The sequence below is a fragment of the Malurus melanocephalus genome, unplaced genomic scaffold (genome assembly GCF_030028575.1).
Source record: "Malurus melanocephalus ecotype Western Australia unplaced genomic scaffold, MMel_1.1 scaffold_252, whole genome shotgun sequence".
Classification (NCBI taxonomy): domain Eukaryota; kingdom Metazoa; phylum Chordata; class Aves; order Passeriformes; family Maluridae; genus Malurus; species Malurus melanocephalus.
In genome coordinates, this window is record NW_026623484.1 from 989,517 (window position 1) to 1,016,750 (window position 27,234).

The 27,234-nt window shown below is 41.7% G+C and overlaps 1 protein-coding gene across 1 annotated transcript in view; it reads left to right on the forward strand.

Moving 5' to 3' along the window:
* Nucleotides 1–22,873: 22,873 nt before the first annotated feature.
* RBM20 (RNA binding motif protein 20) overlaps nucleotides 22,874–27,234 on the forward strand; it is a 24,954-nt gene continuing 20,593 nt past the window's right edge. The window contains exons 1-4 of the mRNA XM_057375544.1: nucleotides 22,874–24,094; nucleotides 25,692–25,753; nucleotides 25,911–26,002; nucleotides 26,353–26,444. Of these exons, the coding sequence (XP_057231527.1) occupies nucleotides 22,874–24,094; nucleotides 25,692–25,753; nucleotides 25,911–26,002; nucleotides 26,353–26,444 (1,467 nt within the window). The remainder of the gene's footprint in view (nucleotides 24,095–25,691; nucleotides 25,754–25,910; nucleotides 26,003–26,352; nucleotides 26,445–27,234) is intronic.

Here is a 27,234-nt window from a genome sequence, read left to right on the forward strand (position 1 = left end):
GATTCTTGTTARTTATTGCCCTCCCACCTGTAAATGAGGAGCCTTTGAACTTCTCTTACAAACATTTTGCCATTAATATGTGATTTTTCACTCCAGTGTAAATTTCTATCTAATACATAACTSAACAGGCTTCTGAGCACTTGCATCCTACAGCTGGGGCTGTATGTCCCTTCACGTGGGCCAGGAACAGAGCCCTTCAGATTACTGAATTCCTGTGCCACTCTCAGGCCAGCTGTCTGCCTCCTTTAACCTGCTTCAGGCTCTGCCCTGCCTCCTGTTCATGCAGGCTCCTTCCAAAATTTGGAAGATGCAGTGGCCAGTTAGGTGTCCATGCTGCCTGCTGAATCTCTACCAGCTTGGCAGTGGAGGGAAGCAARTGAGTGTATTTAGGTGTGGATGCTGCCATTCAGACTTTAGTTTTGGGATCTTTATTGTGCTTCAAACTTTTGAAGTTTGAGTCTTTATAAGCAAGGAGAGAGATTAAATGGTCCTCCAGCATTACTTCATTTTTTCCTTACATGCAAACCATGCATTTCCTTTAGAAATTAATTAAGCCTACAATTAGAATTGCAATTTATGGTGATTCTAGACCATKGGGAGGCTTTAGTGAAATGATCAAGGAGCTGAGGCTGTTGTTAAATCTTTTTCTCTTCCAAGTGCAATAGTCCCAGGCTTTCTTTTCATGTCTTCACCCATTTAGATTCAACGTTATTTGGKATCAAAAGTTAAACCCAAGTTTAATATATAGAAAAAAAACAACCCATGTATGTTTACATTCCTGTAGTGGAAGGGCAGGAATCATKTAGGGAAGCATTCTGAAGACTTCTACCTTTTGCTTCTTGTAAGATGGTAATTTTTTTCTAAAAAGTTCTCACACATGGCTTGCAAATGACTCAGTGCTGTACCTTGTAGTATTTTGTCAGTGTGAGGAGTTTCAATTTCCTGCTGTATAGTTTTCCTCTACTGTATAGGATCAGTGGTGCTGGTCTTATTACAGTTATGTACTACCACAGCTCTRTTGCCTGTAGCTTTATTTCCTTTACTGTAATAGTGCAATAAATTCTGATAGTAATAATGCTGATTATATCAGGAAGGAAAACAAATAGGGCTGGCATTAATGAGGAGTCCTTTTTCACACTTCCAACACATCATTACAAAGATCTGAGATTTCTTATTAAAATGTCTGAAAAAATTGCATCTCTCCTCTCACCTCTCCTACCATGTTGTGTTATCTATTCATCATTATTTTTCTAGCAGTTTGCTACAATTAGGGAAGATTTCCAGAAGGATAAAATTGTTTGTTTTCTAACGGAGGCTGTTCCCATCTTCCTATAGAGAGTCATATGGTGTGGGTATGATCTTTGCCGTTCTGTTGCTGAATCTCTGATGGATACATGTGCATGYCAGTTGTTAGTTTAATTTCTCTGAACTCACTATCAAATTTCTTGGTAGATCACCCCTGARGCCTATGTGTAAAAGCATGTTAAAAACAACCCACTGCTTATAGAAAACAGATCCTGAGAGAGTGATGATGTATTCAGATCGTTGTGAAGCATGGTGTGGAAAAATAAGATTTTTCTGGTTTGATTTTAAGAGCTCAGCTCTATCATTGGAGTCTGAAACTACACAATAACTACTGTATTATTAATGCTGTTTAYTCTCACTCCATCAAAAGAACATCTCGGGGTGCCTACTATGTCTCATATAAATGAGATCCTAAACTCATAGTAGGGCTTGTGCATTTTCATTTATAACAAACCAGATGTTTTAGAAGTGCCATTGTGTATTTTTAGCTGGACTACTTAATATTGTGCTACCTCAAATAGTGCTACTAAGAATTGACAGGTATTGTTAATGGCATTTTGGGTTTTCACATTWGAAACAAAGTAGTGTGGAATTCATTCATTTGTGGGGAGGGATCTACAGCATCTGCTTTTCCTCCATGCAGTGCACCCTGCTGCTCTAAAATATGTGATTCCCTGGTGCAAATTGGGGTTGTAAGATCCAGATGTAGAAAAGGGACAAGGATTCTAATCCCAAAGGAATTTGGCTTATTGGCAGTCGCTATAGGCAGACAGGTGTGGATGACTTTGGAGCTGGCTTTAGGTCTGTCACTTGATAGGGCTGCTAATGAGCTGTTTTATGCTTCCTTGCTGTAGTGGATGATGTTGTAATTCCGAGGATAGAATCGGGTTTCCTTTTGGGAGTATTGTCCACAGCTCCTCAAGAGATCTCTGCACAGGATCTTTCATGGAGCTGTAGTTAAATATGCACACATATAATTATTCTTTCAGTAAATAAGAGTGCCCACCCAGATACTGGTATGCTCAAGCATAATGCAATGCATTACTTTYTTTATGCCTGATGGGAGGGAATTCCACAGCTTAATTGGCTGCACAGAGCACTGAACAGGAGCAGAGCATGGGGAATGTTGTCTTGCAAATGACAAAATTCTCCTTTACAGTCAGATGCAGAGCATGTCAAAGCCTGTAATGAGCTTGACTGAATGTTTACCARGGCAAAAGTATGGCAATTTTAGAATTGCTTTGGAAATTTAATTCTGTCACTGTGGTGTGACAGAATTGCATTGAAAATGCACTGAAGCTCCCATGTAACCATTAACAGCATCTTCTCAGATCTCAAATAGGTTACAGCAAATGCCCAGAGGAGGCTGAGTCTGCACTGCTGAGGTCAATAAATATTTTATCTTTGGCTGAAATGAATGGTGGTCAGGAATACAGGCTGCAGTGCTTTTTGTATTTACCTTTACTTTCCGGTAAGTTGAAAGCTACGACAAAACATACTGGACATTAACTATTTCCTTGTTTACTGAAAAGATTGAAAGTAATCTGACCAAATATGTATCATCTTTGAAATACAGCTTTAGAAATAAATCCAAGAYTTTGCACATTAAGTTGAAGGAAACTTTTAAAATTACTTTTTTTGTTGTTGTTTTTTACCATTTTTCAGTCTTACACACAATGGTTTTTTAAAAGGAGATGCCCAGCTACTTTCAAAGCATTAAACAGTGGCTTATTCTGTTAGTATCCTTYTACCTTGGGACATGAAAAAGCAATCAATGGAAAGTTTAAAAGACTTCATGTGTTCTTTTTTAATGTGAACAAATATCAGAAAGCTTTTATGTAAGAAAGTGAGTAAATGGTTTTCAGCTGTGGAAAAAGGAAGATCAAATTTATTTAGAATMCCTCCAAATCTGTGTGTATTTCTAACAGGGTTCCCCCAGGTGTCTTCTGTAGAAGAGTCTGACTTCAGAGTGCAACCATCTCTTGATGTATACTGGAATTTGCATGTAAYGTATGAAATATTTAAGTGTCTTTGAGTAGTTCCCCCACTGCTCTGCTGCTCTGAGTTAATGTAGCCACTACCTGGGGAGGAGAGTAATAGTAGAAGAGGGGAWTTGAAGGTGGAGTGAAAATGGATTTTAGTGCAGAAGGCGTTGCACTCACAGGGGGAAGGAGGGGCAAGGGGGCCCCAAAACTTACAAAGTGGGAAAGAAAAWGCATTGCCAGTGCTCTCAGGAGTGTGAGGATGAGGATTAATAAGAAAACCTTCTTGCCCTGGGACCTGCAGAACCATTGGAAGACCTCTGTCATGGTGGAAGGGGTGAGGGCCATGCACATCTCGTGAAGGTGTGGATCCCGTTAATTTAGACAGGAGATGCATATTGAAGTTCTAGCTGTAACCTGAAAGAAGACATGGATAGAGGAGAGCAGAGTTTGGCCACCAGATGCTGAGGGAAGAGGATCCCTGTGAACAGCAGGGTGGAAAAGAGGACAAGCAGGCAGGAGGACAAAGAGCAGGTGGAATTACAAAAGATCCCTTGCCAGAGAAGAGAGATGGRCAGAAGTGGCTGCCAGACACCAGCAGTTTGCCTGGATCTTTGTTGAAATTATTTTCTGGTCAGTTTGGAAACAAGCACATTGATCTGATAGTGTTGTTTTCTGCCTGTTCTCTGTTGTACTGTTTATCCCTTGCACAATTGAATCAATTCACTGGTCTTTCACTCAGTCCAGTGAAAGACATGGAGAAGGTTCTCTGTTCCTCTTTTTCCTATATTTTATTTTCTCTTAATACTCTGAAAACCCTTTATCACAGAATTTGTTACACTGTTTTTAACGCTTGGCTCTGAAACATTCTGAAGCCAGACATCCCCATCTAGTGGTTATTCACCGAGTACCATTTTGGAGAGAAGGATGCCCTGTACGTACACAGCAGTAAGACCAACTGTRGCCCCTCTGTTACCTCAGTGCTTTCCTTGTGAGTGTCTTAAACTGCTGTGAGCCCAAAATAAAGTACTTAAATAGTTTTTCCAAAAGTAAATTTCTTTTGCTGCATTTGGGAAAATATTTGCTGCTATATGGAAAGGAATTATTTTACTSCTGCTTATGACACAGCAAATACACATGGAGATGCTTGTCACCATAACCATATGCAGAATATAAAGTAGGATCAGATGTGTTTTTTAACAAGAAAATGACAAAATGACCTAGTTATTAGACAATGCTTTGTGAATCAAATTACTGCATTAAACTAAAATCACTGGGACCTTGTCCTGTGTATAATAATTCAAAATAATATTTCTGCCACATGTGACCCTTTGTWACCTTTCAGAGAAAAACATAATCACATGTTTTTCTTGTTGGAGTCCTGCTCTCTGAAGGTTTCACCATAATCCCCTGTTGTGATGCTGAAGGGTGTTGGTGGTGGCTGTGAGTCAGGAGTTSAAGGCTGGTCTGTGTCTGAGAGTTKCCCAGGYTGGGGCTGTAGTGCAGCCATATGACCCTCCTTGACTGTGAGGGAGTGCCAACAAATGCAGTTGGGCTCTCACAACCTGGGATGGGGAGACATTTTCAGGACCACTTGGGATGGGAGAACCCCACGTTATTCAAAGGCAAACTCAAGGTGTGCCCCASGTGCAAACCCCCATCTCCTCTCTCACAGGAAGCTTCATATTGCTKTCTCCACCATGGAGTCTCTTCCACCTGTGGGCAAACAAATCTCTCATGGACTTCGCTGTGGGAATGGAAGCAGAATTTTCTATTTCTTCTCAATTGTTTAATTAATTTTGCTTCTCTTCTTGAAAGCCCTATTATTTTACATACATACATATTTAGAGAAAACAAGATAACTTGTTGGATCCTTCTCTGCACCCTGAATAAAAACTCTKGAGGGCCAGTCAGATTTGCTTTATGTCAGGAAGGGCTGAAGTGTAGCCAGAGCTAGAAATCCAGAAAGAGGAAGGAGAAAGAGGCTCTTTGTCCATTCTCCTGCAGTGGGGGAACATCTTCAGAAGTGCCTGGCTGAGTATTGGGTGCAGAAGCTGGTGTCCACGTCAGCTGAATCACTCACCCATGTTTCTTGCTAGAGATGGTAGTTAGAATATTCAGCTGAAATTCTGAGAATTGGCTCCATTTCCACTTTTCTCAAATGAGTATTTTTAACATGTATTTTATATAATCAGTGTTCAGAAGATCTCTTTAGTAGAAGTGTCCTACTACCCAGGCACTTTCTGTTCCCATTGCAGAAGCAGAACTGTTCTGCATTACATTTTATTTTATTTTGTTTTATTTTATTTTATCTTATCTTATTTTATTTTTGTAATCTGTTAATGACTAAAGAGCCATTGGGTGGCAGTATCAGCCAGTGAGAACCTCCAGTAGTTGCTGAGCTGAATGTAAATTCTAGGTAGGAAAGATTAGAAATTACAAGTTTCTTAAGATGGAAAATATGCATTGGTTTGTATTTGAACAGGCCATTTTTAACTCCACTCCATATATGTTTTGAAAATCTTTTAAAATTAAGTATAATCTCTTTGCTCTACTTTCTTCAAAAGCAGAAGCCTTCATTTGTAATATCAAGATTTAAAAAAAAAAATTAAAGGACCTTTGAATGTAGAATAAAATTAATCCCATGCTAAGCATAAGGGAAACTTCAATGCAAGCGTTTTGGTTGGTGTGTGCCTGCACAGGGGCTTAGGTACTSTTTGAGCTTGGTATTCCTGAGCTGAGTACATACATCAGGGTAACAGCATCTGGCATTCACATCATACATTTATTTTCATTTTCCTTTTATTCATTTTTTGGTTAATCCAAAAGCTCACTTGCATGTTCAGCTTCATGATTGGAAAATAGCATTTGTGGTGACCTACTATTTAATTCAACATTTGGCAGCAGCAGATTTTAAATATCAATATGTTTGTAATGATGTAAACCTTGTAAATCTGACTAAGAGTACCTACATTTAGGCTCTATTTCTAGCTAAGCCTGTGTTTGCTGTAGTAGGAATTGTAGTTATTTTTGCCATGGGCTATGGTGTCAGCTCCATTATAGGCATTTTCACACAATTACTGTTCTAAAYATTCATGCTGTTAGCTCTCAGAACTCTCCTAAGTTCAAGGCTAGTAGGACTAYGAAAGCTGCAAGCAAATTTTAACTTGTTCGTAATATCCTTCTCTTCACAAATCCCATCCTGTTCCTGAACGGGAACATTTTGAGTGGTACCAAAAAAAGCCCCATGATCATGTTGTTCACATCTTGCTTTTAAATGCACCAGATAATGCCACTTGTTTAAGCTTAGTCATGTCTGGGGGAATGTCAGGAGTCTGCATCACATGAGCTGCTCCTCAAATTTCCCAGCCTGCATCAGCATGTTTTCCTGGGTAGAAGCAGAGTGGAGATGTTATTAAAATGGCTCATCGTAGATGTTAGTATTGATATTAAATCTTAGGCTTATTCCTGTGATTTTCRTGCAATATTTCACATTTACATTCAGCTGATTTGTGTGAAAATACTTCTGCATCTTTTTTCGTTAAKGTATATACATCAGATGCAAGATTCCAACCAACCACCCTGTTTGTGTTCTTGCTGACAATTTCATTTTCTGCTCGATCCATAGACTTACCACCTTAGGGAAGCTTTGAGCCAACCTTTAGCTTAGTTTTAAACACTTGTATCCTTTCCATGATCTGTTTATAGATGTAGTGTTGCTTGTCCTCTTTCCCTCCTTGGAGACCAGGAGGCCAAAAGGGCCATTGGCATGTCAATCATTGCTCATGCTCTATGTCAGCAACCTTGTCCTGAGCAAACACAGCATGCGACAGTCAGGGCAAGCATCCGATACCATCTGGGTTTGATCCCTCCTGTCTTTGCAGCACTGGTGATAAATGCACCGCACCTGGAGATGCTCCAGACTGGGAAGATTGTTGAGCCTTTCCTCCTCAGCATCACTTTCAGATTCTCTAGGGCTGCTGTACGCACCACACCAACTGTGCAAACCTGGAGAGGGTGAGAGATGAGGAACCAAAAATGCTGGCAACAATCAAATGCTAGGTTGTCTTATGCCTTGCCATCAGGTGACTCGTATTCAGGACAAAATCTGCTCAATGTATTCGACTCCACTCCAGGGCTCTGTTCCCAGGGTCTCTGATCCCATTTCAACAGTCAGGAGTAGATTGGCATTGCTTGCCCGGGCTTCAAGCCTGTGTTTTGTCTGTCCTATCCCCTGCAGTCCCTCCCCTGTGGTGCACATGGAGTTGGATGCCCCACATGTGCCCATATAGGGAAGGGTGTAACTCTCTTGTTGACACTGGCTAATCCAGGCAGGCATGTGAAGGGGCAGCAGAGTGTGATGCTCACATGTAGGGTGGCAGATGGCACTTGGGACTGGCTGTCTCCATCACACCCCTCAGGACCGACATATAAGACAGGGAAAGAGCTTTTTTTGCGTACCTCTGCATGCTCTGAAGAGCTACTGAAGAGCTGGCAGTCCTAGCCCCATGTACTGAGCCACACTCATTACTAGAGGAGAAAATCAGTGAGTCTTTCCTGTGCAGTTCTGCAGTAGTTTTAATTTCTACAACGTTTGTRCATTGCATTAGGTGAAAATAACTGAGCAGGACCAGATGTCCTGCGGTAAACATCATCCTGTATCTGTGAAAGCCTGGCTGACTGTATCTTTTTCCGGATGTGTGGCCAAATGGGACAAAACTCAACTAAATTATTTGTCACTGAGTTTTCATTGATGGTATCTGCGTAGTCCKGTCAGTTATCTGTATGCTAGTGCTGGAGTGGGCAGCAGAGCTTATTGTGTGTATTATTCTCTTTGAAGCTCCAATAATGAACATAGATTTTGCTTTCGACAGACAAGTCAGAGGGTGAAAGTATTACCTACATAGAGATCACAGGCCAGATCACAGCTAGAAGACCTGACTGAAAGCTTTCTCAATCTGACAAGAGACTTCAAGACTGATCCCTTGTGAAGGAGGATTTTAGATAATCCAGTTAAGTAATGAAAACCAATGCACCTATGGAAACTACTCAGGATATCCTTATAATAGTGCTGAGCACTTAACCCTATCCTCAGCTGCTCTCCCATCACTACCTGTGTGGTAGTGAACCACTGCACTCAGTATGAACTACAATACAAAACCTAGTAAGAATRACAAAAAAGTAGGAAGAGCATCGTTAAGGCAGATAACTGTGCTCTGYCCTTAGATGAAAGCAGCCATCAGTAGTGCAGATGGCCAGTGTTTCTCTGCAGTGAGAAGTCTTCAGCCTAAATTACACATATGGGTGACTGGAGATTTCTTGGTTCTGCTTAAAGTATAATATTTAAAATATTTTCTCTGCTAAATCATACTTTCTGTGGAGCAACAATACTTGTGATAAAATATTTGATTAGCACATTACTTGAACCAGGTKCAGAAGGAGTGTGAATGCCTGACATACAACAAAATCTCAGCTTGGTAGAAGTTTCCTTGGCTAGAAAGGACCACTAAACAGTCGAGTCTGACCTCAGGTCAGAACCAAACATTTTGAAATCACAGTTGTGTGGATTGTTTCTGGTCTTCAACTTGTTAGTTTAGATAAAGACATTCAAGGCATATGTTCAATTTCCCTGTCTATCATAAAGAAGCTGYAGATGAAGTTGTCTATTCCAGTCCCAGTAAGGAAGGTGGTTTCCTGGCCTGGCCAAATCAGGCTGTAATGCTGACTACAAAAAGAATTGTAGCTTCTCTTTTTTAAAATAATTTGCCTGAATATTGCTATATGGAGCAGGATGAGAACTCAGGAGGACTGACTGGCTGTGAGTAAAAGCAGAAAAAAATACGTGTGGTGTTTTCTGCCATACACTGTGAAGACAGCTTTTTAAGTCCTTTCATGGTTGAAAAAGATAATGCTGTTTTGCTGTGCATTACATTGTAGAGGTTGAGATGGATGAAATGCACTCCATTTAAAAGAATTTATTTGATTGTTATAGAAATATGGGAATTTCTACAGCAGATCCAGCCACAATTCTGTCTGCCAGCATCTCATTTCTTGTGTATTATAGAAGCATGATGCTAAATGACCACTCCCACATTCCTTACTCCCACTAATATTCAAAAACTGCCAGTGAGCCTTTCTCATCTCACCAGCCCCTGGGAGCATCATATTACCTTAGCAGAGAGCACCAGGCAGTCAGGAGACCTTGCATGTGCCAAAAAGGTGAGCATTGAGACTATCTGAAAACAATGAAGATGTTCCCAGCTGAAATTGAACCAGCTGAGAGACTTCACAGTCTCTTTCTGAAGTGTGTCCACTTTCAAAATTCATATTTATTTTTGTTCACTTTTAAGGTTAAAAAAAGCTAAAAAGGCACATAATAGTGAATGTTAACTGATTTGTTCTGAATGRCAGGGCAAAGAGGGAAAGGACTAGCTGCTGGTTTCTTTCTTCTTTCCTCCTAGCTCAGCAGATAGATGAGGTGAGGACATGCCACAGGGATGAGACTCGCCAGACTGCCTGGAACACTGTGGTTTTGGGGCAYGTTCTTTCCTTGGGTGTGAAGGGAAACTCAAGTATCTGATGACAGATGAAAATGCAGGTTGGGGAAAACTGTATAATAATTGAGAGAGTGAATTTTTACCCTCCATGGAGAGATCAGCAGCCATGCAGCCTGCATGTTAGGCAGTGCTTTCTGAAATCAAACTACCCATGTTACTCTCCTTGCCTTCCTTCACTGTTGGGCTGCTCTGACTCGGTGGAAAAAATGCCAGTCCGCCTGCTGACAGGGTGCAGTTGGCCAGCCCTGCTCCTGGGCCGGCAGCTGCGGGCAGGGACAACCTGCAGCGCTCAGTCACATGAAGCCATGTGCGGGCCGGSCTGGGGATTAGCTCTGCTCCTGGCCGGAAAGGTCCCCATGTGGTTCCCAGGCTGAGCTCACCATATGTGCTTCACATGATTGTCCTGAGGGTGACATGAAGTGGAGAGTTCAGATTGGAGTGAAAGTTGGTTTGTGTTTCTTCACCCCGTTTAATGTAATGCAGATGCAGAGCAGAACATGAGGGCGACTGTGCCGGGGGGAGATGTGACAGGCTGTAGAAAAGCCCTGTAGCTTTTACTAATTCCTTCTCCTTCCCCTGAATTTTACGCTGTTTTCTGATGGGAGTTGTATGTGTGAAGGAAACCCCTTGGACCACCTGTTGGGCGTCTTTCCCCTTTCCGTCACGGATTTTACCATCTCTCAAACATTGGGGGTTTTGTATTTGGAGAAAAGACAGAAATTTGAGCAATAGTTTTCTCCTTTTGAGAGGCAGGGAGAACTCTCTGACGTGGTGCAGGAAGGAAAAAAGAAAGCAAGAAAAAAATTAGAAAACATGGATGGAGACCCGTCCAGGCTCCACTGTAAGTGAGTGTGAAGTATTGCAAAATTATAATATTTTTTTTAAAAGGTAAGAGGTGTGTATTCGCAGGCCGATTTAGTTTGTGGTTTGCCTTACTGCAAGGTAATTTTGGAAATGGCATCTTCCATAGAAGGATCATGTCACATACAGAGTGCCAGTGCTATTGCGAAAGGTTTCCAGACTAATGCTGGAAAAAGGAAGTTTAACAAGCTTTTGCTGTAAGAAACAYTGTTTAATGGGCTAGAGGGGCTTATGTCTCTGTGGCAAAAACAAGAATATATGCCTTATTTGAATATGAGAGAACRGCTCATTTATTTCTTAATAATAGARTTTATTTCTTAATTGGCATATTTACTATGCCATGTTAGAAGCAGAGACGGGAAAATAGAAGGTGTTGTGTCTATGTTAATTTTTTAATAATGTGAAATGTGGGAAAGATCATTGATTTTGCTGCCCAGATGTAAGATGTAATATATTTTGGTTTATGAAAGTGCAAAATTTGTTCTTGGAAAGCTTTGGTTTTCAAGGAGAAGGTGGATCGCAGTAAGAAGAAGCCTGCTGAGATAACTGGCCGAAGTCTGCATTGCGGGWGTGCGGGCTCTGCGTTACCTCTTCTTGCTTTGGAGTGCCAGTGGAACCTGTGGCACAGGTCAGCGCTCGTACGCTTTTGGGRCAGTGGATTAGTGCTGGATGGTGACTTTTCCTTTTGCTGAACATTTCTGAGCAGGCAGATAGCTGATTTGAGCGATAATACTGCTCGAGCTAACAAATGTCAACATTGTCTTTCCTCGGAACCTCAACTGGCCATAGGAAGCAGCCAGCCCAAACATGGACAGATTGCTCAGGGATAAAATGTGACGTATTTGAGTGCGTGTTTTAAGAAATTGTTAAAACTTCAGCTGGGTAATGCTTGTTTTGTAAAACTCAGTCTCTCTCAGTCTTCATTAGCGAGCYGTGTTTTTTCTGCAGTTTGCCTAATTAGACTGTGACCCTCTTCCCAGTAGGATCCCATGGCATTACACTGTACAGAAACAGGATTTTGGTGCTGATACGTGAAGAGATCGAGAACATATGGCAYAAACATCAACCGATATTGTTTGCCATCTCCACTTGCTGCGTGTAATGCAACAGGACCGGCTTCTGGTGGCCACGTGATCCGCCTTCTAGTCCTCCATTTGGGGTGGGTTTTTTTCGTTCCTAAAGTTGTGACTTTCTGGAAGGAAGCTTGTAAATAATCGGGGTGCAGAGAGCAGGTAGAATGTCAGTGGGATGTTACCGGGAGGCATGTGCGCAACGCTGACATCGGCTCCTGGCCGCGCTCCCTCCGCACCAGCTCGCTGCTCCCGGCAGCCCTTCATGTGGCAAGAAGGTAAGATCACGCCGTGTCACCCGTGTCCTCCCACCGCTGMGCCAAAATGCCTGTGTTCCCCGTCCTCAGCAAGGAGGGACTCTAATCTGCCAAGTGGAGTGTCTTAGTGATCTTTAAAATTTACTTTTAAAGTACAGCTCTTTCCGTAACGAAGGGAAAAGGCAGGCAAGTGCAGCTCTGGCGGCAACAGCTAACTGGGATTTCAGATTAAAGATACGRTCTGGTTTGGGCAGTAGCTTCTTATTGCGCTTAACTTTTTGTAATAAAGGACTTTTAGACTTTAAAAGACATTCCACACCCAATTGTATCCTATTGATTTGCCATGGTTAACCACCCTGTAATAAGCCTCATAGTCTGTGTGAGTAGGCACAAAGCAGAATTATATTAATGTTGTTTACAACCAGTGGGCAAAGAATTATTTGCAAATTGTGAAGGAAGTCAAAATACCGAAATATTTCAAAGTCCTTTGAATTTGGAAATGCCTTCATTAGACTATAAATAGAGTTCCTTGGAATAAAAAAAAGAAGAATCAGAGCATTATTTTTTTTTTCATTTTATTGTTTGGGATTTTTTTTTATAACTTAATTCTTCAAAAGAGCTTTTTATTTTCAGAAGTAAAGCCTGGTAAATAAATATGATAATTTAAAATAAAATAACCTTTGTTTATTTTTAAAAGAAATCGTGGTCATAACTTTGTTCGACTTTTTTTTTAGCACAAAAAATGAATCTGAGTCCTAGGGTGTTTASTGTTTAAAAGATACATCTGTAACACAAGGTATAACATCTACTGTGCAGGCAAGTGGGATAAATAAAAGCCTATTTTTYCTCAGCATGTAAGACATTTAGACAACAACTACTGAGCAGAGCATGTGCATTAGAGTAAAAATGGACAAACCATCAAGCAGAAATTAAGAGGAAATAATGCAGTGTTTAACCAAAAAGTAGTGGCCAGCCGTCTCCATTGACAATTCTGTCAGTAGGACTGGGCAGATGCCCAGCTCAGTGTTGTGGATAGGTTAATATCTTCACACTTTTTCCTTCCTCACAGCTGCCRCATGCAGTGCTCTGAAACCTGATATTTTTAATCAAAAACTGATTCTTATTTTCCGTCTTAGTATACTAATCAATTTTACCATGCAGAGCTTGGAGCATATTAACTGSCAGTTACTCCTAATTAATGCTGAAGGCAGACAGAAAGAGAGAACAAAATAATTTACATTATTAAATACAAAATGCCTCTCCCAATTTTGTTTCGTTTGTGGAAAACTTTTTGGGTTCCTGTTCAAGAATTAAGCATGGTCCTGTTTTATGTTTTTGTTTCACAAGGCTGATTGAACGGCAGTTTATTATTCAAGACAATAAATTAAACATCCCAAAGCCAAAGAGTTGCAGCAGTTCTGGCACAGGCTGTTTTCTGCCAGAAGAGACATGCTCAGATCTGATTCATACAACTGTTRCCCTCTCACATAAGAAAATGAAAGAAAACCTCCTATATATCTTTTAAGATTCGCATTAAATTTCTTTAGCATAGAAATTCGAATGCATTAAAGAAAACAGTGAGCAACATTCATTGCAAAATAGATAATGAAAGCTTCTAGGTTAAAATACACTGTGTGTTACGTCTGTGRAACTATGAATATTATGGCCTAGTATTAAAGTCTGATTTCAAAGAGATCGTGGAAAAACAGCAAACCTYTTTGATGTTTTATGCTTAAATTAAATATAACCAAAAAGGAATACAGGGGCATTGCTCTTGCTTCAGTGAAATCAGGAAAGGCTTTGCAGCATGCTTCAGTAACAGCTGAATTAGGTTGGGGCTTCACAATGTTMATATATAATTTATGTATACCAGTAGTGTGTGTGAGTACCTAAACAATAGGAATTTATGACATTTATGTCATTTTAAAATATGCATAAAAGGAAAACTGAAAAATAGGCCGAAGTATATAGCTGTGTAATATATAGATCTCTCAGGAAATCCACAAGAGATTCTGGTTTTCTAATAATAAATCTGACTGAAAAATAACAAGCTTTGGGGGTTTTGGTTGGCTTTGGCTGTTTGTTTTTTTTTTAAAATTTATTATTTTAATCTGCCAATGTTTCAACATTAGCGGGAAAGAGAAAGTAAATCATCTCAGCCACTTCAGATAGGAGCTATTCCAGAATTTCTGCTCRTGCTCATGTGCTGTTGGTTAGTAGTGCATAGCATGTAAACAGCTTTTAGGGGAGACGGTGATAGTAGATTAATTATGAAATGATTGTGATGCTCCTGAGTGACTTGTAGTCGCAAGCTGTCGCTTTTCGGCTGACCAAGGTATAAACAGAAGAGCTCAGGTCTGCATGTGATTTCCGTAGCCTGTGTCAGTAATGTTCTCTTAGAGACTTAGTTTACTAATGTGCTTTTTTATTAAAATTTTCAAATGTATCATTGGGACTAATTTTTCTTTAAAAAGGGAGAGTATAATTTTTTCCCCCCAAAATAACGATCCTTTCTTTGAGAACAAATGAAGCTACTTTARAAATAAAAATCCTTCTTCATACTCTACCCTTTCTACAGTTAYATGTCATTTTCCTGTCTACAAACTKAAGATATTACCTTGGTAAAAGGGCTTTTATATTGTCTTATGTTACCGTGAAATAGAAATGGCTTATTCAAATGAGGAATTATCCACCTACCACATTATGGCTCCTACTTTCAACATACAAATGCAAACAGCTGTGCCTCCAGGCACTGTGAGATATTGATACACTCAAACTTATTGTAGTGGTTAACAATGTCATGCAGAGAACACATTAGCAGGAGGTGTGGTGAGATATTACTGTAATATCTTCTGTAGTAAATACTGTATGTCAAGGATTATTTTTCTGTTGGGCATTTTTCTATGTGTTCATGTAAAAAGCCTTTAAAGGGTTGTGACTTGTTTTCTTCTTTTTAAAAGTCTGCATTTTCTTTTCTTYATTATGTTTAAACAAGCTTTGCAGATCCTTTCCACCAAAATTCTGTTTTTTCTGAGGGGAGSCTGAGCGCAGCCCGGAGAGCACTGAGCCGTGCGGCAGAGCAGCAGCACATTCCCAGAGCAGGGCTGTGTTTGCTGGGGCTGTTTGCCCCCCTCCCATCAGAGTTACCTGCCTCTGCCAGTGCTAATCCTTGTCCCTGCCTTTTTGCTCACCCTGTGGATTTGTGTTATGGCCCATGCCACCTTTTCTCCTACTTTTCATCCACCAGAAGGCCTTCTATGCCCTTTGGCTCCAGCCAAGTCCCGAGGGCTGTTCCGTTGGTGGCCTGGGACAGGAGCAGGTGGGCGTTTGGGACAGGAGTGCACAGCACCACCTGCACAGGGCTCATGGCTTTTGGGTCCCAAGTTATTGGGGACCCCCARCACACGTCCTTACAGGACCCCTACTGAGATGCTGGTTGGCAAGGGTCATCTGACCCGAGCACTTTGCACAATAACGGATATTTGAAGCCTAGTTGATAAGAGCTGTTGCAGGAAGGGTGCTAGTGAGGCATGGTAAGCATGGCTCTGCCAGACTGACACAGCATGCCCTGAAAGCTCCACAAAACTGTGACACAATTTCTCTGCTAATTCAGAACTTTGCAACATGTTACTGAGGGCACTGATCTGCTGCTACAACTATTTCTGACAGGTTTTAGCACACATTTAAACATACTTTTCAAAATATAGTTCTCTAACTTTAGTAAATAAAGAATTAAATTTCCATGGGAAGCAGTTGCAGTATAGCTAAAGGAATTAGTATGGCTCCCTACTGAAATTTAAAATACAGACTAATGTTTCTATGTGCACACTAATTCTCAGAAACATCTTTGACATATTGTGGCATGTCATCAAAATATAATTTKAATACCATGAAACAATATTACATTTAAATATAATGAAAGAATATGAAAACTTTCCTAACTTTTAGAAATAATTACATAGAGCYTTGGGTTTAGGTGGTACATTTGCTAGACTACATGTCTCACTTGAAAAGAGCTGAACTTTGTCTAATTAAATATTTATGGAGAGATGCATTGCATAGGGAAAGGCAGGAATAAGCCCAGTATGCAATCYGGAGTTCCACACAATATAAGGAATATAAGTTCCACACAATATTTTCAGAATAAAACATGTACTGAAGATGAATTATAATGGCCAGCTCAGACCTCGKTGGTACCTGGTATTGTTCTCATGCTCTAGGTGCCAACTGATTTTATGGCACCAGATTCAGCATTTGAAAACAGATAAAATGAAACAGAGGCAAATGTTGTTCCAAAGAATCTAGACTATATAGTTGATTTTAAACAACAGTCTGAGACAACTCTCCCCGAAATATAGAGCAAGAGTTGTTAATAAGAAATCAGTCTCACCAGATATGATCCACCCTTTTATTCTTCCAAATGCAAATATAACAATTTTTTTTTTTTTTTTTTTGAGCAGAAGTGACTGTCAGGGAGGAAAAAATGTGGTCTCTTAAGTATGCAAAACAGAGCTTCAAGGTGGATAACATGTCCTTGAATTACTGGTCTTTGGAGAGCAAATGGAAAGCGCATCGCAGTTCCCTTATTGGGAACAGCCCTTAGTTTATTTGATGCTTTCATTGATAACTTACTTGGGTGAGAAAAGTATCCATTAAATTGGCAGCTGGTGCCAAGAGGAGAGGATTTGCAAGTGCTGTGGAGGCAGCATRGGAATTCAGAGTAATCCTGGCAAACCGGATCTGATGTAACCTGGATGCAATATTGATGAGGCTAAATTGAAATGGTGATACAATTCATCCATTGGACCATCAAAAGAAGCAAGGACTGAGCTGGTCTTTATTGTGTGGGAAGTCAGACCAGSTCTGCTCCTGAGGTTCCTCCTAACCAGCATCCCTGGGCAGTAGCCCTTTAGGAAAGGGGCTGACTGTAACAGGGAACCATGGGGCTGTGCTCTTATGAAGAAAAGTGTTCAGACTGGGCATTGCAAACAAAYGCAACACACAAAATGTGTAAACAAAGGAGCTTGGATGATTGCAGAGAAGATATGATAACAGCAGCTACAGGAAGGTAAGAGAAACCCTTCTTTGTGTGCATGGGAAGACTAATTGATGGTGTCAGCAGGCAGCCACCATAGACTTTAGAGGAGTTTTGTAAAATCAAGGCGATTGGAGCAATTCGTTATCCCTGGAGGTCATGAAATATCCAGCAAAGAAGCTTCCTAAGAGCAGATTAAATAAATATGCCCCAAGTGGTTGAGTTCAGCTTGATCGCTTCAGGAACTGGTCTAACCATCCTACTAAGATCACTTCCATTTTAATTCTGTGATCACAAAGAACTGTTATCCATGACAGAGCTACTGTGTTTTGCCCCTTTATCTTGTTCCTTTCTCAGTGAAAATTGCCTGGCAGAGAACATTTTGGATTGAACATTTCAAATGAGCAGAAGGACTCTTGGTAGGAGGCAAGCACTTAACTCCAATTAGCTTTGTAAAYGTTGGGGTTAGCAGCCCTGTGATAACACTTTACATTTCATCTTCCAGCTAACTATTATGTTGGATAATTGTCCAAATAGTAGAGTTTAGCACTGCCAAACATGCAAAACTCACTTGGCAAAGCACATGTATACATTGGCTGATGTTTTATTTTCYTCTCTCAGTAGCGTAATGGAGGGCTTTAGAAATCGTTATTTGGGATAAGAAGGGTTTTACTCACAGCTTATGCATGTATTAAAGTAGCTTAAGGTTTTTAGTGCTCCCCATCATTAGCTGAACTTACTGGGAAACATGATCTCTCTTTCTTTGTCATTTCTAACCAGAACTCAGGAAAAAAAAAAAAGGGTGATGGTAGATGATTTCAGAGTTTAAATTATAAAGGTGAAGGGTTTTCTCCTTTGAGCAGTCTTTCCAAACCTTTCTGACAAAGAAATTAATTTTACTTACACCAAAAGAAAATACTTCCTGTGGAGCTGAAGGGAAAGTAAACAGTTCTTAAGTATCAACCAGAAACAATCTAAAGGAATAGGAAAAATTCATRTGTTCATTTTTTAACCAATGCTCCAGTCTTCCTTGGCATAAGTGYTGGATTTATTCAACAAGCAAAAGTGAACATAGACCCTGTATTATTAATGGGATCAGCAAAACAGCATTATGTAAAATGTAATTATCATTATTAATTATTATTATTATTATTATTAATATATGTTGTGTACATTACTGAACTTTGTCTTTACTCCTACTAATGTTTGAAATAGGACATGGTAGTTTCCTTGTATTCAAGAGACCAGATTCTGTCCTCATATACACACATGTAATTTCAGTGAAGTACTGTCAAATGATGCATTTTTATTTGAAAATTGATCTTGCCAACTTCATAATCAAACAGTTGATTTGTATACCTTTAAGGCATTTTTATTTGTTTTTTAGTATGGTGGAAATTGTTTTGGACAAGTTTAGAAAAGCCAGCCCCACATGTTTCACATAAACAATACATTACAGGGAAGGGATTTTCATGTTTCTGTTAACAGAATATGATTTCTTTTATGCTTGCATAATTAGTAAATGGTTCTGTGTGATGTATTCAAGAGTCCTGGATTATAAATTTAAAGTTTGCTAACTGTTAAAAAAATTGATTCAGTAGCTGCTTTAGGAAAACCGGCATGCTATTGCACACATTCAAACCTAATACTGTACTAGTGCAGAATGATGATACGTTTAGCATRCTTGGGTATGTAAATGTCCTTGTTATTTTAACTCTGAAATTTTAATACAGTAATACAGACAGCTTGGAAAAAAAAAGAGGTGCATTTTGGAACAAAATATTAAAAATTTCTCTTGCAAATATTTTGACAGGTAGGTGTAATTATATGTGAAGGAAATATCTCATAGTGGAGGGAATGCAAAAATCTTAGAAGATATGCAAGATCCTTGGAAGATGTAAGAAAACAAATTCTGCCCTGCTATGAATTGTTTTGGTTTTTTTTAAAGTATTCAAATTCACACTCTATACACCATTTCAAATGTTTGTGAGTATATAAATAGTTGCAACTCAGATAATCAATTTATTAGACAAGCTTTTTTTTTATTATTTCTTGATTTTGAAAGGTGCTGGGCAGCATTTTGAAACCCTTARTTTTGTCAGTTGAAAAATCAAGCTCCAGGCTGTTGGTCTGTTCTAATAGATACGTTTTGTGGTCAGCCTTTTCATCACTCTTGTAGACAGGATTGCTCAAATAATCCAGCCATCTAGATACCTTACCTCCGACACTGTTGTTGGATGCTAAAAACATCATAAAGATTACAGGGATAACAGGTGGGCTGAATTGATTTATGATGATATGACCTTGCCAGTGTTTGCAATCCCATTGTGAGTGCTGATATATCAAGGTACAATTTCAACTCCTGTCTCTCAGAGCTGTGTGAAAACTTGTCTGGACTATGGATTTCTTTGTTGAAACTTTGTTGAAGTGTGGCAGCACTTCCGCCTGTCGTTATTTTAGCAAAGAAAGACCATTTCTGGCGTTCCTAGTGGTGCTGGTGTGGGCCAGCTGTACAGCGGGTGTTAAATAAATAATTGTAGAGGACAACTTCTGTTTACTTTTTACATTGCTGACCTTATAATCGGGAATGTTTTGTGCGGGATAGAGCTCACTCTGTCTGACGCAGGCCAATTCCCTGAGTGCTTGATGGAGAATGAGAGCTTCATTCAGCTGCTTTCAATCATCTTGTGGCAGAGACCCCCCACGAGCAGGTGGGGGCTGCCTTTTGGTAACCTGAGGATGAGCTGGGGGTGGGAGGTGTGTGTGTCTGACTGGGGAACAGCATCCACAAAATGCCTTAGCAGAGTGCTATTATCACCTTGTGTTTCCAGTAGGTTAGGAAGTCTGTATAAAAATTTTTTACAAAATTATGTTATCAAATACATAAATATTTTGGTAGTAAAATAGAAGGAAAGAAACTTTCAAAGCTGAACACACTGGCCCAGTGTATCTTTTGTGCCATAGCAGAACAGAAATCCTCAAATCTGGGTGTCTCTAAAAGATACACAGCTCTTCTCCAATCTCTCATCTGTGTGCTTGCTTTTCCCACCGACCCATGAACAAGCCCTTCTTTCTTTGCCTTGGTTAGATGATAAAATATTCTGTTTCTGCTGTGAGAGGATAAACTTTGCAACCCGAAACGCCCTGAAATCTGGAAATTCATAACAGACATGGATTTTGAAGCTATGGCCATTCTCAAACCTATTGGTGCATGGGAGCAAGCGTCCAATAATTCTGTCCCTCTCTGAGTGGATTGGAGGCTGTGGCTTGTTCTTACAACATTCATTTTTCTGCAGATAAGATTTCCTGTGTCCTTTCCTCAATCCTTCCCACTGCTGGCCTACAATCCAGAGATGAAGATATCAGGTTCAAGGATCTGGTGCTGTCCCACTCCACAGAAGGGCCCAAAGGCTGTTTGGTGGCCAGAGCAGCTCCCAGTGCTGCTGTGCAGGGCACTTCTGGCCTTGCCTTCCCCATGCCCAGTGGCAGATCCCAGGAATGAGTGCGGAGCTGGGGAGAGCCTGCGCCTGGGGAGCGTGCCCAGGGCTGTTCTGGCAGGGCCCTGGTGGTGTTCTGGGCGGGTGCTTGGAGACTGTGCTCCAAAGTTGGACAAAATATGAGGAGGCTGAGGCAGCTTCAGGCTTGTGGCAGTGTCAAGTGAGATGGTTTCTCTGGAGGGGGAGCCTGTGCCTGTGTCCAGCAGGTAGCTGCCAGAGCTGGGAWGTGGCTGCAGCTGTTGGACATGCACACTGCTGCGTAGGCTTGCAGCACAGTGGAATTCCATTGCTGGGAACAGGAATCATCTGTGGCTCCTGAGTTGAAAACGTTATATGCTGCTGGCTTTTCTTTTTAAGACCACTGAGTAGAGCTTAGATGCATACTTTGTGAAAGTTTTTTAAAGCGTTTTGCAGCTTACATAAAGAACAAAAGGCGTAACTAGCTATAAAATGAAACAGTTGTCAGGACTGCGACAAGTCCCAGAGAACACACTAAAAGCCAGAGCACTCCAGATGCTGGTGGCACAATACATCCTTGGCACAGGGCCATGCCATGTCTMCCAGTGGTGAKGACAGTGCGTGTGTCATTGTGGCATCTCCTGTTCGTTGAATCCCTGTCACYACATGGGCTTCTCTGCAGCTTTTAYAGGTCCTCAGGATCTCATGCACCAGAGTGTCTGAGAGCCTCTGTGTTGCTTTGACTGTACTTGTGCCCTGACTCTCATCCATAATCAAATTTACAGCAAACTGTGTTGTAAGTGCAAGTAGAGAGTAAGTGATGGAAACCACATGGGAAAACAAAAGGCACCTCAGCTCAGAAGCTGAGCACTGGTGTCAGCCTGTGCTGGCAGGGAGTCGTGTCATTACATAATGATGCACTTATCCAAACGGCGTTTTGTAGTTTGGGAGACAGATGTGCCTTGCAGTTGCTAGTGGAAGTTAAATGTTAAATATGAAACCCATTCATTTTCTCTTAGTCATACTTTGGATTTAAGCAGATGTTTTCCTAATTTGTGGTTTTCAAATGTAGCATGCTGACAAGACATTTATCATTAACTACAGCTTCATCCATGCAGTTTAGCAAATTGGCCAATTATTAACAGTGAGGGTTGTGTAGTGGTTGATGCATAGTTCCTGCTACTTTGAAACGCCTCAATTGAAACTCAATACATTTTTACAATATAAATTAATTGAGCTTTGGACCACATCCCTGTTGTGTGAGTGCTCTCTGCTCTCACTGTCAGAATGAACAGCCATTTGTAATGCACTGAGTAGCTGTGCTGGCTGTGAGCTGTGCTGGCTGTGCTGGAAACAGAAGGGTAGCATTTTTCCAGTAGGGGCATGAAAATGACTGATTTGGTGGTGGTGGTGCTGTGAACTGGTGAGATGTCTCAAAGGTGCTTCCCAAAGCAAGGAACCATGGCCTGAAAAAGTGACTTCTTCTTTTCCCAGCTCTGGAATTCCAGCAGGCAGTTTAGTCATTTATTCATCCCATTTATGAGACTTGAAGGACAACATTTAGTGCACTTCGTATTTCTAGGAAGTATAAAGACCTTGATTTTCACCAGCTGGCACTGCAGAAATTTTGTCTTATATTCCAGATGAACAGGGAAAACTCTTCAGGATAGTCTGTTTGTAGTTGCTTTTGGCATTTTATTCACTTTTTCTCCTCCTCTATATTTGCATTTGCTCAACAGGGAAACTGTTACAGAACAGGCTGCTGTGGGGATTAAAAGCATAAGAACTGTAAACAATCAAAATAAATGCATGTGGAATATTTCATCTTGCTTTATGCAGTCAGATGTGCTAGTGGGAAATACATATGGGGCTGGCTTTAAAATCTCTTTTGATGTACTTTTCTTCACATCCCCCTACTTTGTGGGAAAAGAGAATAATGGTGATATCATAAAATCAGTCAGGATCGGTGATGTTTCACCAGGGAGGCTGAAGGTTGCATGAAGTGCAGAAAAGGGGGGAAAACGGTTGATTTGGAGATGGTGTGGGAGGCCCTGTGTAGCCTCCCTTGCTGGTCTTCATTAGAAGCATAAATACTGTGGGTTCTCACAGTGAGCTGAAAGTCTGGTCCAGAAGTTGATGAGGGATGAAATGAGAGTTTTAAAACAAGATCTTTGGGATAGTTGCCTACCAATTAGCTTTTTCATTGAAAGAGATGTGGCAGCAGATGTGGAAAGGAAGATGACTTGCCACGGATACATTCGCAGTCACCCGGATACACTGGATACACTGAATCTCTGGAAGCAGCTGTGTATCCCCTGCCGGGCTTTAACAGGAGGTGGGCTTAGGTAGACATGGGGCGAATTCAGCTAACCCAGGTCCTGCTCCTTTGCAGCGCTGCCAAGCTCCTGGAGAAGAGYCCGTTCTCTGTCGGTGCCCCGAGCCCCCTGCTCCCCTCGCCGGCGAGCCTGCAGCTGGCGCAGCTCCAGGCGCAGCTCACGCTCCACAGGCTGAAGTTGGCTCAGACTGCTGTCACCAACAACCCGGCCGCCGCCACTGTCCTCAACCAGGTGCTCTCCAAAGTGGCCATGTCCCAGCCGCTCTTCAACCAGCTGAGGCACCCGACGGTGATGAACGCCCCACAGGGCCACGCCACAGGCCCGCCCCAGGGGCCCRGCATCGCCGGCACGAGGTTCCCCTCCGGCAGCATTGCCTTTCCTGCCCAGAGCCCAGCCTTAGCTGCTCCGGGAGGAGGGCTGGGAGCCGTCCAGGCCCAGGCCTCCAACACCATTGTCATGAATCCCTTTGGAAGTGTCATGGCTCCGACCTCTGGCCAGCAACCTGTGGTGGTGGGTCTCAACAAAGGAGGTGCCTCCACGTCCACTGCTGCAGGAGGATTTTATGAGTACAACAAGCAAAACACCATCACCGCGACCCCTCAGGCATTTGCCTCGGAGGGGGAACAGTCCAGCCAGCATGGCTTCCTCGCTGGTGGCACCCACACCGCCACCTCAGCAGCAGGGCCACGCTACGAGGGTCACTTTGGGGCTCCCGGCCAGCTGCAGCACGAGGCGGCGGCGGCATTTCCCAAGGAGTCCTACGGGGCGGCGGCACAGCACGGGGCAGCACGGGCCTTCCCCAGCGACCCRCACTCGGGCTCCCATCCGAAAGGAGATCCCGGCCCTGTCTTGCATGGCAGCAGTGCAAGCAACCAGTGGGAAAATATCCCTAATTTCCCCAGCCAAAACAAGCCTGACCTCATGCCCGGCGACAGCCTGTGGCCGTCAGCGAGTCAGCAGCAGTATGAAATAAGAAACGAGCTGTACAACCCCGAAGAGCCGACACCTGACACAAAGTTCAGCACGGCTGCCCCCCCCGCCTTCGGCCGCCTCAACCACAGCGCACAGAGCTTCGGCAGCCCTCGCATGAGGCAGAAGGAGGAGCGCAGTGGYGGCACACCCGATCTGCCCACCCGCTCCCTGCTGCCGCACCAGCTGGGCGACCTCCGYGGCGTGGCCCCTCTCCACTTCCCCCACGTCTGCGCCCTGTGCGACAAGAAGATCTTCGATCTGAAGGTGAGTGGCTTGAGGGTGTTCCTGGGCATGGTTCAGACCCTTGAACAGGCTGCCATCCCTCACCACTGGTGTCCATCACCATAGAGGTGCTCTGAGGAAGCAGAAACAAAGGCCCATAGTTTTGCTTAGGGCATGGTACATCTGTTTCATGGCAGTTACTGAGGCTTTGAGATCTGGTTTTGTTCCACATCTTGCYGTGAAAGATGGTGAGATTACAGCACTGGCGTGAGAAATGTGAGGTCTGAGCCAAGATTGTAGCTCACCTCATGGGCCCAGARTGAGGTGGGGAGGAGCTTGAAGCAGATCCCCCAATGCTCAAGCCAATGCTGCAACCCCCATATCAGTAGTTCCATCTGCTTCTCCCTTTCTGATCCCAAAGGCTTCCCCCTGACAGTCTCATGGAAACAGCTTGCTTAAACAAACCAGCACATTTTTTTGATAAAAGTATTTTAACAATTCCTCTGTTGGAATTCTTTCTTCCTGGTAGCTCACAGGAAAATTTAGGGCTCAAGGTCCCCAGTGAYTTGACCTGGAAGCAAGAAGCTGCCCAGCACATGTGGTGCAGACTCAGCTCCCACTTCTCTGTTCATACTGCCAAGGGAGCTTCAAATTTAACCTCACCCTCAAAAAACAGCTTCCCAGTTGCCCAGGCAGTGTGTTGTAGGTCACATTATATAGGTCAGCTCTGAAGAAGGCCACTTAAGTGGGTCTCTGAACCCCACAGCCATCCATGGCTGTTCTGGCCTCCTGGTGGGCCCCACTCAACAGGTCCTCGTGACATTTCTGTCACATCACAGGACCAGCACCTAACCACAAAGGCATGTGTTCTCATGCTGATGGTRGCATGACAATTAAACTATAACAGCATGTATGTAGGAAGGAAAATGGCCAGCAAATTAAATAGTACCTGATCCCTACATACCCTAGAGATTTGGAATATTCRAGTGTATTTGCTTTCATATTTCCCTTTTCTGTTTTAGCAACTGCTTGCAAAACATTTGGCTGTGGTTACTGCAATTTGCAGGGCTGGGCTGAAGTAGCCCCTCTSTAGGGCATGCTGGGCATTTCTTTTTTTTTATTAAACGTTTTAAAAGGGCAAGRGAAATGTTGCAGTGAGTTTTGGGGGATGTGATAGTTGGTGTTTAATGMACTGCCTCAATTGGATCATAGAAATGTAAATAGCTAAATATGGTTCGACAACTGCTGCTGATCTAGTGAAATAATAAGCACTGTCCTGGCTGCCCTGAATATTGAACACTTTCCTTATGGCTATTGMAGGAGGTGAGGGTGCTTGGCACCTTGAAGGATGAGCTCTTCAGATAGAGTGAAGTAACTTAATTACTAGAAATATTTAAATTAGATTTAAATTTAAAAGCTAATGCAGAGAAGCTTTCCTTTTGTAACTGATAATTTAACATTCAAATAACGAATTACTAAATGCATTGGATGAAGATGTGCTTGGCTTCAGCATCACACAGCTTGATCTTCAGCATCTCAGTATTGTTTTTGGAATAAGGGAAACTGAATGGAGGAATAATCTCTTGTAAATTTGTCTCAGGATTTTTCCTGTCCTCATCATCTCTTTGTTTCAACATAGGACTGGGATCAACACATTAAGGGAAGTCTTCATATCCAAAAATGTATGGCTTTTTCAGATAAGTAAGTACTAATTTAGAGTCACTCTTCAAAATTAATTGCTAACAGAGCATCCTTTCCTTCAGTGGTTTTCCACTGGGAATTTACTGCCTAATAATTAAGCTTTAATATTTTTGGCACATTGTATATGGTCCTAAAGTACTTTTTTTTTCTTTTCCAGCACTGGTATCCGGTGTATGTTAAGCTCAGCAGATGGAACATTGCATTTATCACCAAATAATGCAGCAGTTTTCAATCCATCTAGTATTGAAGGTGAATGGTCATATGTTCAATAGTTAAAAACACATTTTTTAATTGAAAAGAAGGAAATCGGTCTCTGAGGGGAACTGGGTTTTTTAAATGAAATGTGATAAAAGTTTCCAAGGAAAAATTTTGAGAAGTTGTGCACAAAAAGACTAAAAGCCAATACTATGCCTTTTGAAATATGAATTTATTTTCCTTTGAAACAATAACTTGTTTTCACAGTACAACAATATAGTGTATAATTTGGTGTAGAGACTATGAAATTACTTACTATGTAAATGGGGCATTGCTTACTAAGCACATTAATGCTATTGTTACGACTTGAGATTTTAATGAAATGTGTGTAATTCATTATTTAGATTATCCATCAAATGTTGGTGCATCTTTTATCACTACACCAGCAAGATCCTTTGGCCAGCCAGGTCTTACATTTTCTTCTCCTCCATCAGGGGTGAGTACCTAAGCAAATTGATGTCTGTGTTGAGATTCTTGTAGAAGCCACTTCTACTATCTGGAATTAAAACCCTCAAGGCTTGCTTTTACACAATTATCTGAACATTCACTCTGTTATTTCAACTTCCCTGCAGTTCTTTATGCTTTTGATTTTAACCAAATCTGAACTTGATTGTAGGTTTTGTTTAGTTTTGTTTTTTTCCCAGTGCTAACAGTTGTTTGCTTGTCAGGAGTATTTGGAGAGGTGGGTAAATTARTTTGTGTGTGTTTTCCATTGACTTTTATCCCCCATTGTCTGAGTCTTTTTTACCCARGAAGGTCAGCTTCAGTTTGGAATGAAGATTTGGATTAGGTTTTAGTTACCTTCAGTGTTGACCCCATMAAGGACCTTCTGTCTCTCTGGTTATTTATTTGTAGCAATTGCTCTCTGCCTTTCTCACACTGAGGTCCTTCACCCAGGTAGCAATAGTGGCAAAGGTAGTGGCAGCAGCTTCACTGTTACTCACCTGAAGGTTCTAGGTCAGTTCATGAGACTGGACTAACTTTTCCTTAGTTTATTTTAGTGTAGTATTTATATCCTCTGCTGCCACTGGTAGTCTTTCAGCAAGTTTGCTTTGGTGGAGAACTTCCCATGGTTTAGCCTGCCCTGCATTCAGCACAGGTCCCCAGTTATATTGGTCCAATGCATACTTGAATTCTTAACTCTCATAAAAAATGCCAAAAAAAAGAACCATCATTAAAAGGTGTTCTTACACTGACAAAGTAGAAAGATTTTAAAATGGGGGGGG